At 35.3% G+C, this 19,192-nt stretch overlaps 1 protein-coding gene across 11 annotated transcripts in view; it reads left to right on the top strand.

Moving 5' to 3' along the window:
* The window catches only part of LOC128207571 (centrosomal protein of 170 kDa-like), a 111,921-nt gene that overhangs the window by 88,621 nt on the left and 4,108 nt on the right, over positions 1–19,192 (top strand). For 10 of the 11 annotated variants that reach the window (XM_052910590.1, XM_052910589.1, XM_052910588.1 and 7 more), the window contains 5 exons: positions 4,526–4,652; positions 7,366–9,206; positions 14,465–14,764; positions 17,959–18,044; positions 18,822–18,973. In XM_052910590.1, the coding sequence (XP_052766550.1) occupies positions 4,526–4,652; positions 7,366–9,206; positions 14,465–14,764; positions 17,959–18,044; positions 18,822–18,973 (2,506 nt within the window). The remainder of the gene's footprint in view (positions 1–4,525; positions 4,653–7,365; positions 9,207–14,464; positions 14,765–17,958; positions 18,045–18,821; positions 18,974–19,192) is intronic. The other variant, XM_052910594.1, reaches the window with a different exon arrangement.

The following is a 19,192-nucleotide window of genomic DNA, read 5'->3' as shown; positions in this document are numbered from 1 at the left end:
AATATATTTTTAATGGTAAGTACGCAATTATTTTATGTTTTCATTACATTGTGATGCAAAAACGTTGGTCAATTAATTATTGACTCAAAATCTAGGAAATAAATAATTTACCTGACTATGTTAAGGATAGGTTCAATGTTACCAGACAGTGACAATAGGTAACTTTTTAACAATGCCTCTAGCTGCGAATTAAACAGGGGTTTCATTTTGATATTTGCTGAAGTAAGTAGGGATTTAGGGGACCTCTAACATAAAGTTTCAAAGGGGCAGTAAAAACAGTCATAAGCCAGGTACATAGTTACTTTCACTAGCAGATCCAGGGGTGTCCTAAAACCATCCCAAGCTTATGTTTAATTTAGGTGATAAAAAGTAATAAATTTAGGAGATAAAAAGTAATAAAATACGCCCAAAATGCACCTTTTCAGACTAAAAAATTGTTAAAATTTCATGGGGGAATACTCAAAAGCCCACATGCCAACAATTTAAACCAAATACATTTCAGTTTTATGGGAGGGGGGCAATTGTCAAAAGGTTACCCTGGATCTGTCTATGACTTTGATACCCCTAATTTAAATCAATTTTATTTATGCGCCTCAACAGAAAATAGCAACAGATGAGCTTGGGAGTTCCCTCTGAAGCTCTCTTGTTCTCATTATATATTTGCATGACATATTTTATAAAATGCTTAGTCAGAATGTATACTATTTAAACATGCGTACACTTACATTGTAATAATAAAAAATAGTTTAAAGATTATGTTACAATTTACTATTGTTACTATTGTTAAATTTTGACAAAGTATAATTATTATGTATTTGATATTCAGCCTTAAAATTTCCAATTGCTGAGAGATTCAATTCATTCGAGATATTTTAAAAATTCTCTTACTTTCATTTATAATACTATTTAAAGGGGGAGAAAAATAATGAGATTTTGCAGTGTATTGTAGAGTTTTAAAGGATAATAATCACCAGTTAAAGAATAGCTATGGACAGATTTGTACAGAGGGTTTGTCAAACAGTAATTAAGAACGCGAACAAACATGTTTCTAGCACTTAAGAACTTTTATAGCCATAAATATGAAGAGACTTGAATGTCAATGTATTGCTGGTGTAAGATATTGGATTCGGATTATTTCGATAAGATCTTCTTGCATTTGTTAATCTACTATGCACTATGGATCTTGTTTGCATAGAGTATTACTCTATTTCGATTTTATCAACAGTTATTTCGGTTTGATCGTACACTCGAGTGAATGTTTAGACATATATACGAGCACTTGACGATTTTAAACCTCTTGTTTGGAAAAATAGTGACAGTTGGTAGTGGGAAAGGAATATGTTTTCAAATTAAATTTCCATTTATTCACTGGATACTGAAGATATACGGAGTTTGCATGTGTTAGTTTAGTGTATTTCGGACGTTATCTGATACAGATATTTGAAAATGGATGTTAAAGTGGCTTGGCCCTACACTTCGATATCGGTAGGTGGTTACTAAGACGATAAATTTAAAATAGGCGTTGTTGGTGATGAAATTTTCATGATAAATGTTTTAAAAATCTATTAAAAGTTTTAAAACACAGTAAAGTGTATATGATTAGGCTACAATTAGAAAATGATTTGTTTGGCGTTTTCCGAACCACGCTTTTAGGAAGGTTTTGTACTTGCCCTGAGTATGAAAAACAAAAGAAATCAAATATATGACCATCGAGAAGGTGGAGAAAAAATCGGGTCAACTGTATTTTTACGAGTCTGTCAGGAAATGACAAACAAGTAAATTCATTGATTGTGGCCAAAGCTTGAAATTTTACTTTTCTTTTTATAAGTTATACATTAAAACATGATTAATAAAACTTAAAGGCAATGTACATTACTATTGCAAACTAATGTTCTATCTGAGGCATAATTGGATGTTTTTATGTCGAGGGAAGACTTGGCTATAAACAATAAGAATTTGCAGATATATATTAAGTTCTACTTTAATGAAAACTTAAATAAGAAACAATTTCTATCTTAATACTTCGCAAGAGAATTAAAGCTTTGTATGAAATTGCTTCTTAAATTGTAAATTTGCAGTTGGGCAGTAAAAATTGCTTTAAGTTGAGAAAAAGATTTAAGGATTATCTGATTTTAGTTTTCCATAAAACCTTTGAAATTGTTAAGTCTTTTAATCTATACATATTTAAGAAAGACATTTTATTCTCAATTTTTGTATTATCATTTGATTTAAATGCTATAAAATTAGTCATCTACATGAATAACAAAACTAACTAATTTGCTTAATTAATTTTACTTAACTTAATATTAATTTTGCTGTTAACTTGTTTTTCTCATTAAATATATATAAGCCTGCAGGCATCTTTCATTTGATAAGAAAAGTATTTACATACCATTTAATTCACAAGGATAAACAAACATCACAAGATATAATTAAGTAAGAGATGTTTATGCAACAAGGACAGGAAAATTAATTGTAATCCATAACCTGAAAGTACAATTAATCACAAATGGCAGCAGAAATATTTTCAAAATGACAACTATAGTAGAAATAATATTAATAAGTGGCAATGTTATTATTTGGGTGTAAACAGTTTGGCATTGTTTGGGTTTAAACAGTTTGCCATTATTTGGGTTTTAACAGTTTGCCATTATTTGGGTGTAAACAGTTTGGCATTATTTGGGTGTAAACAGTTTGCCATTATTTGGGTTTTAACAGTTTGCCATTATTTGGGTGTAAACAGTTTGGCATTATTTGGGTGAAAACAGTTTGGCATTATTTGGGTGTAAACAGTTTGGCATTATTTGGGTGTAAACAGTTTGGCATTATTTGGGTGTAAACAGTGTGGCATTATTTGGGTGTAAACAGTTTGGCATTATTTGGGTGTAAACAGTTTGGCATTATTTGGGTGTAAACAGTTTGGCATTATTTGGGTGTAAACAGTTTGCCATTATTTGGGTGTAAACAGTTTGGCATTATTTGGGTGAAAACAGTTTGGCATTATTTGGGTGAAAACAGTTTGGCATTATTTGGGTGAAAACAGTTTGGCATTATTTGGGTGAAAACAGTTTGGCATTAGCTGCAACGATAAATGATTGTCATTGGTTCAAACCATTACTAAGAGCAATTTTAATTTTATCATGGTCTCTCAAAATGGACACCAGCACTTATGAAAAAGCAAAAAAAGCACTAGGTTCCTTTACAGAAAAGGAGTTTTGCGTGTGATTCAACACATTTAGCTAAAAAAAAAAATTAACTTAACAGAATACCATTGTTCAAATGGACTAGACTCACTGGCCTATAAATTGATGTGGTCATTGGTGTAGTTTGTGGGAACTTTGCCTTTGGGGGAATAAAGATTTTTTTTAAGTATCCTAATATGGTGCCTGGGCAATATATATTCGAATGCAGTCATTGAAATTAGACTTTTGGATGAACAAGACCGAATTCATATACTACTGCTTGGCATCAACTTTTTGAACAAGCTCTGCTATGTAAAATTCAGAATTTGAGCAAGCCCGGAAGACATTTTACCAGTGCAGGGCTTGTGGGCTTGTGTTAATATAGACCACTGCGAATGATAATCTGGATAATATCCAGTATTTGTTTGTTCATGTTATTTGCCTAATGCCAAGTTTAAATGTACGTTGTAAGAGATTTTCTACAGATTACTATTTATCTAGATATAGTAGTATTTCATTTGGTATCACGCACAGATTGAACTGTACATGCGTTGTAGCATTGTTGTGTATCTTGACAATGGATTGAACTGGTGATAACTATATTTGTACAGTTTTTGGTTGACATAGTCTGTACCTTGTTTCCGAAAGTGGTGAATGACTTCATGGATCAGGTTAAGGAGATGAGAGTGGTCAAGTTGAACAGGTGTCTGGATTTCACCCAAGAGGTCATGGGCTCGTTCACCACCAGGGTGAGAGTGGTCTAGTGGTACAGGTGTCTGCCTCTCACCTTAGAGGTCTTAGGCTGGTTCACCACCAGGGTGAGAGTGATGCAGTGGTATAGGTGTCCGCCCCTCACCCTAGAGGTCATGGGCTCGTTCACCATCAGGGTGAGAGGTCTAGTGGTACAGGTGTCTGCCTCTCACCCTAGAGGTCTTTGGCTGGTTCACCACCAGGGTGAGAGTGATTCAGTGGTATAGGTGTCCACCTCTCACCCATGAGGTCATGGGCTTGTTCCCCACCAGGGTGAGAGTGGTCTAGTGGTACAGGTGTCTGCTTCTCAACCAAGAGGTCTAGGGCCTGATCCCCACCAGGGGAACATTCTGTTGGCTTCTCGAAAATCATACAGAACTGGTTTCTGCCCAGAAAGTGATTCTTCTTCACAACCAAGCTAAACATAAAATGCCAAAAACATATTTTAGCCCACATTATATGTAAACCCACAACCTGTGTAGGCAGTGTAGACTTAATATGTGAAGAAAAACAGACCAACAGACGCATCCAAATGCAGTGCTCTTGTTATCATGAATAATAGATTACAACATTTTATATTTTGTATTTTCCAGGAAAAGCCAAGTGTTCCACAGGACGCGCCTGAGTGGGTAAGCCAGTGGGCTGCATTGACCAATCAGAAGGTCCAAAATGGAACAGGTGACATGGAGTTGTCTAGTCCCGGATCCTCCATCTCAGATGGTAAGAAAAGTGAATTTTGTTGCTAATAGACTTTCTTCGTAACTCGCATATTCTAGATTTTCATGCCCCCACTTTTTTGACGTATAGATTTGCCCTTGTCTGACATTGCATCTTTCCGTGATTCTGTCTGTAACTATTATTCGAACATGTGTCATTCAAAACTCCAAAATTATTTGACCTAGTTTTACATCGAAAATTGCAATATGGTTTTACAGTTCATTTAAGATGCATATTTTCTGTGCAACAACCTAATTGAAAATTGCGCTCTCTGCAAGACAGCCAAATTCTAGCCCCAGGGTCCTAGGTGGTGCTTTTTTTACGTAGCATTGAATAGGATTTGGTTGTATCGTGCTCGATAGTATATAAGAGCTTAAGCAAGGTACCCCGGGTCACTTCACTCAAATAATCCGGATAAGTTTGATTAATCTTCGATAACTTTTCATTAGCAATGATTGGCAATAGTTCAATAATCTATATGAGTAACAGTATACAAAATGTGCATTGAACAATTTGCTTTAAGTTTGTGCACATTTGGAAATGGTGCGTGTCATTTGAATGAATACTTCAGTGAACAATGTTGCATGCAATTTGGAATGAAATTGGATTTCAATAAAGCTATTGTTTTAAAATGTTGCATGATTACGTGCAATATTTTTTTTTTTGGATTTGAGACGTAACTAAAAGATATTGTTTACAGTTTCCTAACTGATTCAAGATTTTTTTTATTGTCTCCCTAGACAAATTTTGTCTGACGCTAGTTTTTTTCTCTTTATGGTATGTTATATCCTTTAGTTTTGGGCAAGAAGCGTAAATGTAGTTTTATAACTCTAGTTAACATTGACAGGACAAAATGGTGATGGTTTAATTTTAAGTGTCGTTCAGTTAATGCAGTGGTTAGCACACACCCCAGGTCGATTCCCAGCCGGGGCGCATGTCAGTTTGGTTTGTGGTCACCAAGTTGGACAAGTGGGTTTCCTCGGGGTGCTCCAGTTTCCCCCACAAAACAAGACCACACTCTTGTTAACATAAAGGCATCAAGAGTGATATATTCAATGTTGAAACAACTTGTTTCACAATCATTGTAAAATAACTACGTTTAAGTGTAAAATCCAGGTACAAAATTACAAATAATCCCAACTTAACAAGCCTATAAAAAATATTTTTGGCAGTGAAATTGGAAACAAACAAAAAAACTTTGTTTTGTTTTTTGGCATGAGAAATGACTGTGCATTGAAACTTAAAAGAGAGACTATAATTAGGTACAAAATTACAATCAATCCCATCCTAACAACCCTATTGTAATTAATTTTGGCAGCAACATCAAAAACAAACAAAACAAACAAACGCATTTCTTTGGCCTACGACATGTCTGCAATTAAATGAAAATAAGAGACTAAAGTATCTCTGACGCTTTAACCTAATAAACTCTTCAAACAATGCCTTATTTATAAAGACCAACTGCATATCAGATCAAAAGAATATTGTTTAACAGTTATGAACGGAAACAAAATCGTTGCCGGTATTAAAATAACACAGACTTGGGGAGATAAGAATCAGTCATGTATATACTTAAAGAAAAACAAGTTTATAAAAGACTTGTCGTCAAAGTCTAGGCTGACAAGATTTGTCTTGGGTCTTCAAAAATATTCTGGTTAAGCATTACCAGACACTACCCTAAAAATAGGGGCTGTCCCTACTGATTTTATATTCCATTAAATAACACTTTTTAGTAGTAATAAAAGAAAAAAAGATGTTTTAATATGTAGTTTAAAAAGCTTTATTCTGTCAAGAATACTTTTAAGCCATTCTCCAATGATGACAATAACGTTTAAATATTAAGCCTTATAAGCAAATAATAATTCCCACCTTCCCTACCTGTTTATGGATAAAATGTTACCCTAACCTCACAATTCCTTTTTTGGCCTTAATTGTAGCACCAATGGTTTAGGATATTTAGTATGCAAAATACATGGCATTTTCTTATAGACATATTTCTACTCCTTTAGTTGACCTGACCTTTAATGTTTGATCAGCGGAAGGTTTAAGTTTAACGTACATTTGTATACGGGATTGAAATGATTTATACTTATTGATTTGCCTTGGCAAAATGTCTTAAACAGATACATTAGTATGCAATAAACATAACATTGAATACTACGGATTTAGTTTTGAAATAGTGAAATACCTGAACACCTTGGTTAAGAATCGCTATAAGAAGCACATGGATGGTTCTATATAATCAGAATGTTTTAGCAGTATTCAAAGAATTGAATTTGGACGAGGATTTGTTTCACAGTAAGCTGTTGTTAACCATATATTTCATTATGCTTTAAGTAAAACCTTGTCAGGTCATGATCAGGATTTACGTTAAAGAAGTAAAATGAAGAATATATTTACCAGTATTTGACAACAAAAGTGATGTTTGTGGAAATTACAATATATATATATGGTTTTCTGGTAAGCATAGGGCATTATACAGTAACCAGGTTCAATTCCTGGCCCAGGTGTATTTGAGTTTTGTTTGATGGTTACATAGTCGAATAAGTGGCTTTCTTCTGGGTACTCAAATTTCTCTCAGATCAAAAATACACATATTTGCATAATATTATACCAACATGCATGTTAAGGATACTGTTGAAATATTTTTTTTGCAATTGTTATTTTAAGGCGAATATGTTTAAATCAATGGACTAAATTTGCATTAACTTTGCAGAGGGGAAACCAGGGCGACGTGTTAATGGTCTGAGCAGAAAGAGGCCTGGCACAGGGCGCCGCCTTCCCACAATACCCCCGGGGACATCAAGCCCAGCCATGAGTGACCGTAGCAGCACAAAAGGGAGTCCTCGTTTATCCAAATGTGATCTCACGGTAAACGGCACCGCTGCCATTCAGACCACGCCTCGGCAGCGAGCTGTTAAGATTTCTAGTCATGTAACCGCTAAGTATGAGGACACGGATAGCGAGTCTATTTCACTGACAAAATATGGAAGTGAGGTCGAAAGTCCTGGGGATATTAGTAGTCGAGGAAAAGACAGTAGTAATGCTAGCATTGTTAGCATTGATACTGACGTTCTCTTAAGAGACACTGAAACTGTAATGCAGGCAATGGAAAAACGACATAAACAGCCCACTCACGAGTCTACAAAAGGTGTTGATGGTTGTGATAGTAATTATCTTCAGGAAAATGGATATTCAGACGGAATTTCATATTCTCAAACAGTAGTTTCACAAGGAGATACTAGTATCATAGATAATGATAGTGCTTTGTTGGACGAAAGTGCTGATTTTGAATCAGACACTTCTAGTGTTGTAGCTCTTGTTAATGGGGATGAGGACTTTGTTAAACCAACATATTACAAAAGTCCGAGAGACGTGTTGGGGAAAGGTAAATTCAAACTTGCAGAATCTTTGCCATCTAAACCTTCCGTAAACATGAGCGGTGCTAGCAGTAAAGCAAAATCATCGGATAGTGACCGCCAGCGTAAACGATCGACCGACGAATCAAAAACAGTTGTTTCAGATGTATTTAGTGATGTAAATTTTGATACCACAGCAAGAACTAATGACACAATAGACACTGATGCTTCACAGTTTTCTAGACAGGGTTCCAAGGGGAAAGGAGGTCAGATGTCAATGACACGGCCCAACAGAGCATTCGCGCTACGTCGTGCAAGGGCAGATGGTGAGGAGCCTCCAGATTCAGCACGATCGACAGCCAGCACAGCCTCTGTGTCAACTGCCTCTACAGGCTTTAAAACTCCACGAGGTGGCGGTAGCCTCTCAAATCTTACCAGGTCTGGTTCATCAACTCCGCAAAAGCCGCGTAGGCCAATGTCTGGGGTCTATGACAGGAGTGCTCCAGATTCTTCACGTACCCAGGATTCTTCGCGGAGTCAGGCAAGTCTAGGTACTAAAATTGTACAGAAAAGTCGTGAAAATCTTAACACTGGTTTTGGTCGCGCTGACGGAGGTCGACATAGTTTACGGGTAGTGAAATCGCTGTCAATACCTGCTCGTCACTCAGAAAGCCCAGGCAGTTCAGCATCCACAAGGCAGAGGAAACCTGAAGGTACTAGTTCAACCAACTTACAGCACTCAAAAAGTTTACGGGTGACGGGTGTTAGTGCGAAAGAACGCTCAAATTCAGTGTCAAGATCAAATAGAACTAATTCACCTAAGTCTGCGGAAAGAAATGCTTGGAAGAGAAGGAAAGATTACGACCCAAGACGAGCTGTTGCGGAGGCAAAGCAAAAAACACGTACTGACCCAAAACGTAGATCTGAGGGCGTGGAAAGTTTCAATAGAGCTCGAGGTGTTACACGCTCTGCTTCTTTCACTAATACCAAAGACCTTAAATTAAGTTCATACAAATGTGATTCCGCGTCCAGTACGGACGAACACAGTCGCCGAAGCAGTGGTGCAAGTGACGTCTTTGAAGACAACCTGCGCAGAGGGTTTGTGCCATACAGTGGGCGTTCACTCGTGTCAAACAGCAGCGTGGATGATGAAGAGATGGAAAGATCCGCACGGTCCTCGTCTGCTCAGTCTTCCACAGTAAGTCGCACAATTTTTTTGTCATTGTGGATTGTTTTGCTTCCACGAGGGTTTAGTTTCGATTTTATCACGTTTGAATTCAAAGGTTTGCTTGATGAGATATCCTTTCCGCTACCATAGCCGCCTAATGCAGACCCAAAATTCGGGTGTCCCCATTACCTCTATCATACACCGGCGAACTACCACAGCAGTGTAAACCGTACTCAAATTTTCGGCTTCTGATTACCGCTATCGTACAGCGTGGGAATACCGCTTATTTTTATAATCTTGTACATGTTTTGCTAAAAGCAGAGAGTTAAATCTCCCGATTAAAATGCGTTAGCAATTAGGTAAAATGTTTATCAATTTCGAAACAGTATAAATTTATAACACAATTAAAGAAATTAATTACAAACATTATATAGTACATAAAATTATATAACATAACACCCTTATAAATCAAGTTTGCATTTCACGAATTAGTGACATATACATTATCCCTAATTAGGTAATGTTCTAATGAAAATGTACATTTTCCCTTTTACTTAAACCCTTTGATAGACATATTAATACAATAAAATGCATTTTATTGGTTTTATTATGTAACGGCAATTAAAATATTCACTTATTAATATATATGACATTTCGGCATAACTACGCTCTGGTTGACTTCGGAAAAATACAAAACTCTCATTAATACACTACGGATATGATGAATTTTGAACAAATGTAGGAATAACCGTAGACGTGTGTTGTAGTAATTTGATTGAAGACAATCATCAGTAGGTAAACGCACATGCAAAACAGCGCAATGGTAATCATGTGATATGTAGGTTGTGGTACTTTTCATCTTCGGTATTGGCTACTTTTTAATGTTTATAAAACTACTATAGGCGAGTTTTGTAGATAGGAATTACTTCTTTGAACGATTTGTTAAGTACATAAAGGATAATATTATGCATTAATACACTCTGGTAGTTCTAGTACAAACATTTCAGGTATATGTATTTCAAAATTGCCGGAGACGTTTAATGTTATGATCAATCTTGGAATTATACCACATGTGCATGCATAGATACACTATGGCAGTTTTAACTTTTGTAGTAACTCGATATTTATGTCTGTTGTTTTCCTCATAAATACACTACGGCTATTATTTGATATTTCTCAAACAGCAATTTTGTACTACAGTAGTAGGAAAAGGTTTTCCAAAATATTTCAAAAGTATAATGCTTAAAGAGATGTTTGTAAGGCAACGTTGCGAAATGTTTTTATTATTTCAATCATATTATGCATGTGTGTGCTTGAATCGGAGTAAATTGAAAAAATCCACATAAACACTCTCTGGAATGCCATGTGTGACTAAACCATGTATGTATAAATACGCTATTTTAGCCGTGCTTAATTTTAATGCACACATCACATTATCACAGTTTTCCAGGCACGTGTCATTCTATGTAAAATTCAGTAATAAAACAAAAAGTGAAAATGCTGATTTAAGAAGTGGTGTAACAATGTTTGTGTCTCTAGTTCATTGTTGTTTGGGTCCTTGACGTGTACCCCTTAACAGAGCCTATTTTTTACTGTTCAACTAATGGGCTTGTCCCTGTAGTATTCATTATATTATACATATTTTTGTTTATTTTAGTATTTATACATGCATAGAGCGATTACAAAACAATATGTTTTTCATCAAATAAATCAGAAAGGAATTAAAATAACAATTCTCTATCATGATATTTTACACACATGTTCATTCATTTCCTATATAAATGTATACTTATAGGACTAAAATCCAAATACGGATTCACAATTCATTCATACATCAAGGTTATAAAATGTATAGATCAATTATATACATCATAGGAACTTGAGGAATACATAGGGATAAAATTAAACACAACGAAAATCAATAATGATAATACTTTTTCTCCAATAAACAAAGAACACATGTACATAATTATATAATAGAAAAACATAGACCAAGACATAAATCAAAGAATTTGGCTGTAACTATTATATTGCTAAAAATATCGCAAGATTTGTCACGGGAAACAACACCAGTATAATCACAGCATGCGATTAACGAAACGGCAACAGAGTCTAGTGGAGTTTCTGGTGCAATGCAATATCATCGGTCTGTAAAAAGAAATCACATATTGATGAATATTTGTTATAAAGACACGTTGTTTGCGACAATTGCATTGTATATGTGTAATTTCGAAAAATATGTCCTCATTTTAAGCATGAAATGTTTAATTCTATAAAAAACATTAAAACAAACATTATTCGTCCCTTCAGGAACAAAATGTTGACACCTGAACAACATTTTGTTATGATTATTTCATCAATACTATATTGAAAATTTATTTTAATACATGATTGATCTAAACGGCGCTTTCTTGTACTAGACTCTGAAATTCAAGATGTGCCATTAAACAGTAGAAATAATTTAATGTATGCATTTTCATGAACTTCAGAGGCCATTCATTGTTTCGATTTAAGGGTCATTTCAAACTGCAATTATATAAAAAAACCATATATTATTGAAAATGTTTAGGATACATGAGTTGTTGTTTTCCGTTCCTCTGTGTTTTTGGAGCCATAGTCTTGTTGGACTTGACCTCCATTCGGCCTTTCCTAGAGGTAATGCCACGATACGAAATAAAACATTCCCTTAAATAAAATAACATTTCATTTGTGGACCTAATGTGTGTGGTTTGCCGTGGACATCTCGCTTGTGATTCATCATGTATATTTTTATAAACATTAGAATTATACTCATGCAAGCTGACTCTGCACTGCACATTGCCAAAGAGGTCAAGTTAAAATATGTCGCTTGTTTGTTTGGATTTCCTTATACGTGTGCTATTCCCGCCGATAGGTTGTTCTGCAACCTAAAAACAGAAACATAAAACACTAAACAGCTGATTGATTTTAAAAGATGTTGTTCGTGTTTCATTTTGGTGGTACATGCAACGATCAATATGTTATTAAACCTGATTATGGTTACTATTTAACATTCTACAGCATGTTTGTAATATACTGTAAAAAAAGTATTACCATTCTCTCAAACAGCTTATAGGTAGCCGGAGGGTTGAAGCTTTATACATGATGAATCACAAGCGAGATGTCCACGGCAAACCACACACATTAGGTCCACAAATAAGCACTTTGTGTTGGTACACTTTAAATGTTCACTGTCTACAACACCCATGTTCTTTTTTAATTATAAAATAACTTTGATGCATGTTTTTCCCACTTTCCTTTTGTATTTACTTCTTCCGCCAAAACCTTGTTCTGTCGGCTATTTATTATAGGATTGAAACATGTCATCGGGTTGCACACATGTTTTGATTATTCCCATGCAGTGGACATAAGCTTCCGGTCCGCAATATTTCATGCCATGTGTTCCCCTCTGCTGAGCATCCTTACTTTGCCATCTCTTTTCGTGGACTGATTTTGCGATTGACCAATATGTCCTTCCGGTGTTTAATGCGTGACACGAAAGTATAGATTTTTTCCAAACGCCAGAGGAACTGATGTTTTAAACTTGTCGGCAAATACAACATGATCATCTTGTGATGTTTTCTCTTCAGTTCTCTACAACTGTTTGAGTCAACCCTACTTCTATCTTTCGACTTAAGTACGCCTGGTAATTCCTGAGATACCCCATGACACACGGAGCAGCAACGATTCTTGAATGGTGACCGTGACCTTTGATCATTGTTTCATCGACAGATATGTATTGGTGCATGTTGTATTAAGTAATGCTCCTTTCCCATACAACATTCATAACAGGGGTCACTGTGGTTCCAACCTTGATGCGACCTTGTGATATTTGTCCGGTTGGTTTATTGTCTATTGCAGTGGTTTTCATGGCAACTGTGACAGCTATTTTGTAATGGATGTTCTGTTGATATATTTGCAGTCACTATGGTTTCCATGATAACTTTAAAACGATCACGTAATAGATGTCCGGTTGGATTTATAAGAAAGTTATAGCATATTTGTCAACAATTTTAAAAGGAAGCGTAACTAGCGTTAAATGACCTTCAAAGGCAACGTCGCCTTTGAAATGGGTTGTGTTATGTTGATTACGTATTATGTTTATACAGGAAATACCGCTGCGTAGTTTTGCATACTTCTAGATTCAAGAACGCTACCAAAGTGCACTTAAGTGACTGATTTAGTTTAATTCAAACATGAAATGTCTACATTATCGAAGTTAACACACAGTCCGTAAAACAAATATCACAGTAATACCACTGCGCAGTTTTGCTCCTTCCTTAAATTTAACAGTGACACCACAGCGTACTTCTGATACAAGAGGAAAAGCATAAGAATGCGGTTTTATTAAAGCAAATTTACAAATGCCAGAGGCGAATAATGTTGAATGACGATTTTTAAAGAAATACCGTTGCTTATTTTTGCATGGTTATTATATTTGAAAGAAATTCCGTAGTGTAGTAACTGTTTCTAAGAAAAAGTACCATAGCGTATTAATGCTGTTTTTAAAATTCACAATCCTTCTTATTTTAATGAAAAACGTACCACAAATTTGTGGAAAATGTGCATTTTGCGGCTGTGGAACTGGACGTACCTACTTTTTCGGTACGTTTCAGTCGTCTACAGTATTCCTACAGTAAAACAGTAGCGGTAACCAGCACCCTTGAAAAATTGGTCTGCATTAGGCGGCTACGGTAGCGCGTCGATGTACGGTAGCGGTATTCGAAAGGATATAAAACACCTACTTAATGTGTATACAAACAGGACTTATCATATCATCATGTTCTGAATATTTAACCTAGCAAAAATGGTTGAAAATGACAAGTGTGAAAAAAGGACCTCATGAATTAAAAGCAATTTAATGTACTGTTGTATGCATGGTAATGCCATAGTTACTGTCTCCCTTTTAGCATGGTTTAAAAGTTTGAGCAAATAATTGTAGGCATGGCTTTATATTAGCATCCTTTCCTTTAAGTATTCCTTTGTATGCCAAAAATCACTATTTGATACAATAAATTGTGGAAAAAATACACACACTGTCTGACAATATCTCATACTTCATTTATGATAAATAATTCTAATTATGTTAATGTTTTTAGATTTTATCAAACAGTGATTTTTATTCATGGCATGTTTTCTTTATTGTATTTTTACGTATTATTGTTTTACTTAATGTATGCATGTTTTTTATTATTTCCTGAGCGTACAGCCCATACAGACTTTTAATGTATCATCTCCAACATATCACTGTATCGCTCTATAATTTCTAGGTGACTGAATCGAAATCGAAGCGTGTATCTCGCATATCGGCCCGCTCCCAGGCGGTGTCAGCCTTTACCCCACCCCCTCGCCAGCCCATTCCACTGTCTGTTTACAAACCTACACCCCGGGCTCGGAGCTCAACCCGCTCCTCCCGGGCTAAATTTACCCTAAAAACCCCATCCCCGACCCCTGTCACCAGCGTAGCATATTCTCGGGAGAGACGCTCGGTGGATAGTCTGAAGCTTCATCATTACACACTGCCCTCAGCTCGCTCTGAACACTCTGACACCAGTCAGAAAGTGCCTGAGGTTGGTTTGTGCATGGCTCACACAGGCAGCTTCTCATGTCGAGACCCAAATTGTTCTTATTAAAAATCAGAATGGCCGGTCTCTTATAATATCTTGTTTTATGGACTGTCCTTATTTTGTCATCAGAAACTTCAATGACCTTAGTAATAATTTGATGAACACTGACCAGAGACTTTTTCTTTCTTGGTTTACTTTCCTTTAGTAGAAATCATTAATGACATGTGACAAATTTTCTTCCCCAAAATCGGGTATAACTAAATAAATGTCAAATTGTGTATATACAAAATTTGCTTTTGTCATTTGATCTGAGGTCGGGCTATTAAAATTTTCAGTACTCTCAGTTAATTTAATAAATGAAATATAGGCAACAGTGTTATATTAGGCCATCCATGTCATATCGATAGGGATATGCCATCCTGTCATAAAGGGCTATCCCGGTATCGGGCCATCTGGATGTCATATAGAGCCATTCCGGCCCTATATGACGGAATGGCCCTAGATGACGTCTGGATGGCCCCGAATGACATACCAATAGCCCTTTATGACAGGATGACTCTATTATCATGACTGGATGGCCCTACACGAACTGGATGACCCTATATGATATCCCGATAGCCCTTTATGACAGTATGACTCTATATGACATGGATGGCCCTACATGACAGGATGGTCCTACAGATAGGATGGCCCTATACATAAGTTTTGCATTTTTGAGAACTGTTGATGAACAATTTGGGTTGTGACGTGCTTGCAAGCCGTGTGGCTAGGGACACATATTATATCAGAAGTGTGCACCATGTATACAGGACTTCTCTGTCTTATCACTATGTAGTGGCAGATTACTTATCTACTTATTATACTGGCTTTTTTTCCTTTGTAGGTCAAGTGTGTGCTTTGCTTTTGTACTTGTGTAACCATTTGTTCCAGTGTAGGAAATCGCAGTCATTACATCCAATAAGGCCAAAGAAAATGGATTTTCATTCGGATTTTTTCAATAAAAAGGCTGGCTATTTATGCTCTCAAAAATACTGATCATGAAGCTCTAACATTCAGCATTGTTTCATAAGACACCGACCAAAATACTGAATGTGCAGCTGGTTGAATTGCCTCATTTTCAACCTGTCCACATGACAACGATTTTTGCAATAAGTGTTTTATGCTCATGTCTCTACCAAAAAGCATCTTGACAAAAAAAAAATGGCTGCCAAAGTTCTGTTTCGTCATTAATTGGGTTTTTATTTAAAAACAGAACAAGCACGCTGGCTAGTAAAGAGACATAAGCACCAACACTTAAAAATATTTGTTTTTGCTTTAATAAACAATTAAACAGCCAGGCTTTAACTGTTACCTGTTATTTTAGGTGGGGGGAATGGCGGGTGTCATGATAAAACTGGGTAGGAGAATCTTAAGAAAATCTTTTTCGGCCCAAAACTAAACTGTCAGCTGGAGTTACAATTAAGTATGCTCTGACAGTACCATGGCAAAGCTGACTTGCTGGACATCGGCGACTTCGCCATTTTATTATCTATTATTACTTCATGTTGCTTTTATACAGTGTGCAAATGTCATAGTGGAACACAATTTTCTTGTAGCTATTTATATTATATCCTAGAATCTACATTACAATCATGTACACAATATTAACGTATTCAGTCGATTAGTAATAATAATCATCTAGCATGCTCATGTGTATTCATGCTTTTTCTTTTTATCCATTTTTTTAACTCGTTCTACTGACAATAAATCATTATTTTGTTAAAACCACATTTAATATAGCACATGTTGAACTGTTTTATTAAAACAAAAACAATTCTCTTAATATCTGACCTAGTTACCCAGTTTTTGAGCTCATGACCTATATTCCCACTTGACCAAGTTTCATGAAGATAGAATGAAGAAAGTGTTATATTTATGAGATGAAGAACCCCACTTTAATTCAAAATTGTTAAAAATAAATGTCCACTTGCCTGGTTTTTGCAAATCTATTACTCAGAACTTTATAAGAAGAAATACGGCTTAAGAGCGAATAAAAAAGTATAAATTCTTACTACGTTTCATTATGTTTAATACGCTCAAGCACAATTACTAAAATTAGTTAAACATAACATGGGTAGATCACAAGACTAAATTAGTATTAATAGCTTTGACTTCATTAATTGCATAACACATTAGCAAGATTTAGATCAGACTCTATGCATTTAAGAAAATACTTAAATTGATGTTAAAATTACAATTTCTTTGAAAATAGTAATTGCCTTTCAATTGATCAAAAGACGCTCTTAGTTTCAATCAAGATTCAAAACAGTAGGATTTTATTTTTGTATTAAGTGCTCATTAAAATTTTAAGCAGCCTCCTTAAATGTTTTGAAATCTTCACATCAATAAGTGATTAAAATGATCAGAAGCCTTCAAGCCCAAGCCCGAATCAACCCCGGGCATGTAAAATTCCAAAAAAATATGTGACCCAGAAGTTTTTTTAGTCTCGGTGATTGTCATATTTTTTTATCCCGTTTGTTCATTAAAAGATAAAAGGATTAGGAATAAATGAATAAAAACAAATATCTACCAACCTACCCACAAAATATTATTTAAATATGAATAGGGAAATACCGCCAAACAAACTTCTTATTTGGTCTAAAAGAAAATGGTTATGTTTCCGATTACTCGACCAACTATCGACCAACTATCTTTTTTTTATATGAGGAAAAATATTGTTGATGAGTTTTATACTATTGCTTAGCGACGATGACCTCTGTTTCTGGTTTAAATGACGTTGCAATGCAATTAATTTTGTTCTTTGTGATAATTTGTATTTTTAGCGTGCTAAGATTAGCTTATTATTAAACTAAAGCTTATTCCAAACAGCAAGGCCATCTGCAGCTTTTTTCTGATGTGCAAAATCAGGATTCATCAGAATAAAAAACAATGCCCGCTGGTTCCACCCTCCCCCCTCCATAAAAATTAAGAAAATTAATAAATCCCTGTGTATTGACCCTTTATTTTTTAAGTCTGTAAGAGGAAACATCACTACTTTCTTTTTATGCCTTAATTGTGGAGTAAATTTTTAAGCTGTTTATTAATGCAGTTGCCATGTCAAGATAAGTTTACATGCTCATTTGAATGTTAAATGATTAAAGTATTTAAGTGTCTTCATTTGATCCCACCTAATCACACATTGTCTTTGTATATTTCAGTCCTACGACTCACTGATAGTTTCTTCCGTATACCAACTGTCCCTGAAGTTGAAAACACAGACGGACCGTACCATGGAAAAACTCAGGTTAGAAGCCAATACTATTTAATGATGTAGAAATATAATGATCAATTTCTGATTCAATATTACACCTTGTTTTATGTTTTATGAAAAAATGTCTAAGAACTTATATATGGAATTGAATTTACTTCTCTATAGATGAAAGAGTTCAATTTTGCAGATCTACAGAAAAAAGTGCGGGTTTCCTAAACATTCGGGACGCCCACTTTATTTTCTGTAGATTGTCAAAATTGGACCCACTTTTTTGGTGTTTTTCTATCATTCATCAGTATCATTCTATGTAAAATTTATGAAAAGAAAATAGAAAATTTGAAAAATCCTTTACATGGGTGTTATATGCCCACACAAAAATGCAAGCAAAATTAGGCTTGTCTGTTAAAAGTCAATGTAATGTGATATCCTTTGTGGAATTATTGTCATGCAAAAACTTGGCCACTTAAGGAAAACAATTTCAACATATTCAAACAAAACTTGGTACAAACATTCCATACATGTATAGCAAGGGTCATAGTTCTCTTTCAAAGAAAAAAACAAAGATGAGCATTGATCAAAGGAGTTCACACTGCAGCACATTTTTCAAGGGTTTTTCCTCATTTTAAGGCATTTGGCTGTCGTTAACAATTCATTGGAAATTTGATTTCGTGATTTTCCTTGAAAGATAGAATAACATTTGTAGATAATAATCATCTCCACCCACCCCTGTCTAGCACTCGCCATTCAACATATTGTATTTGCAAAAATATATTCTTTGTATCTAGTCATTATAAAGCGTTACATTTACAGGGACAGCGACGTGATAGAGAATGGACTCGAGTCTCCTCTCGATGAGCTGGAGGGCCAGTGTGCCATCAGTGAGATTCCTGCATACAAGTCCGCGAACCAGGAACTGGCAAGCGTGCTAAAAAACCTCCGCAAGATTGAACAACACATTAAAAGTAAGATTTGTATTCATAATTATTTTTCAAATTATTTGGGGTGACAGAATTTGGGGGGGGGGGGTAATTTAAATAGACCGTCTTGTTTGCTAAATGATTTTTTTTTTCAAAATTGATCTACCGGGTATGTGAATTTTGAAATGAGAGAGTAGGCTAATAAGTTCTCATATTAAATTTAATAATGTTTTGAAAATTACTTTTAATTATAAATAATTATAG

Source organism: Mya arenaria, chromosome 11 (assembly GCF_026914265.1).
Source record: "Mya arenaria isolate MELC-2E11 chromosome 11, ASM2691426v1".
Lineage (NCBI taxonomy): Eukaryota > Metazoa > Mollusca > Bivalvia > Myida > Myidae > Mya > Mya arenaria.
Note: the sequence above shows the minus strand (reverse complement) of the source record. Positions and strands in the feature narration are given on the sequence as shown.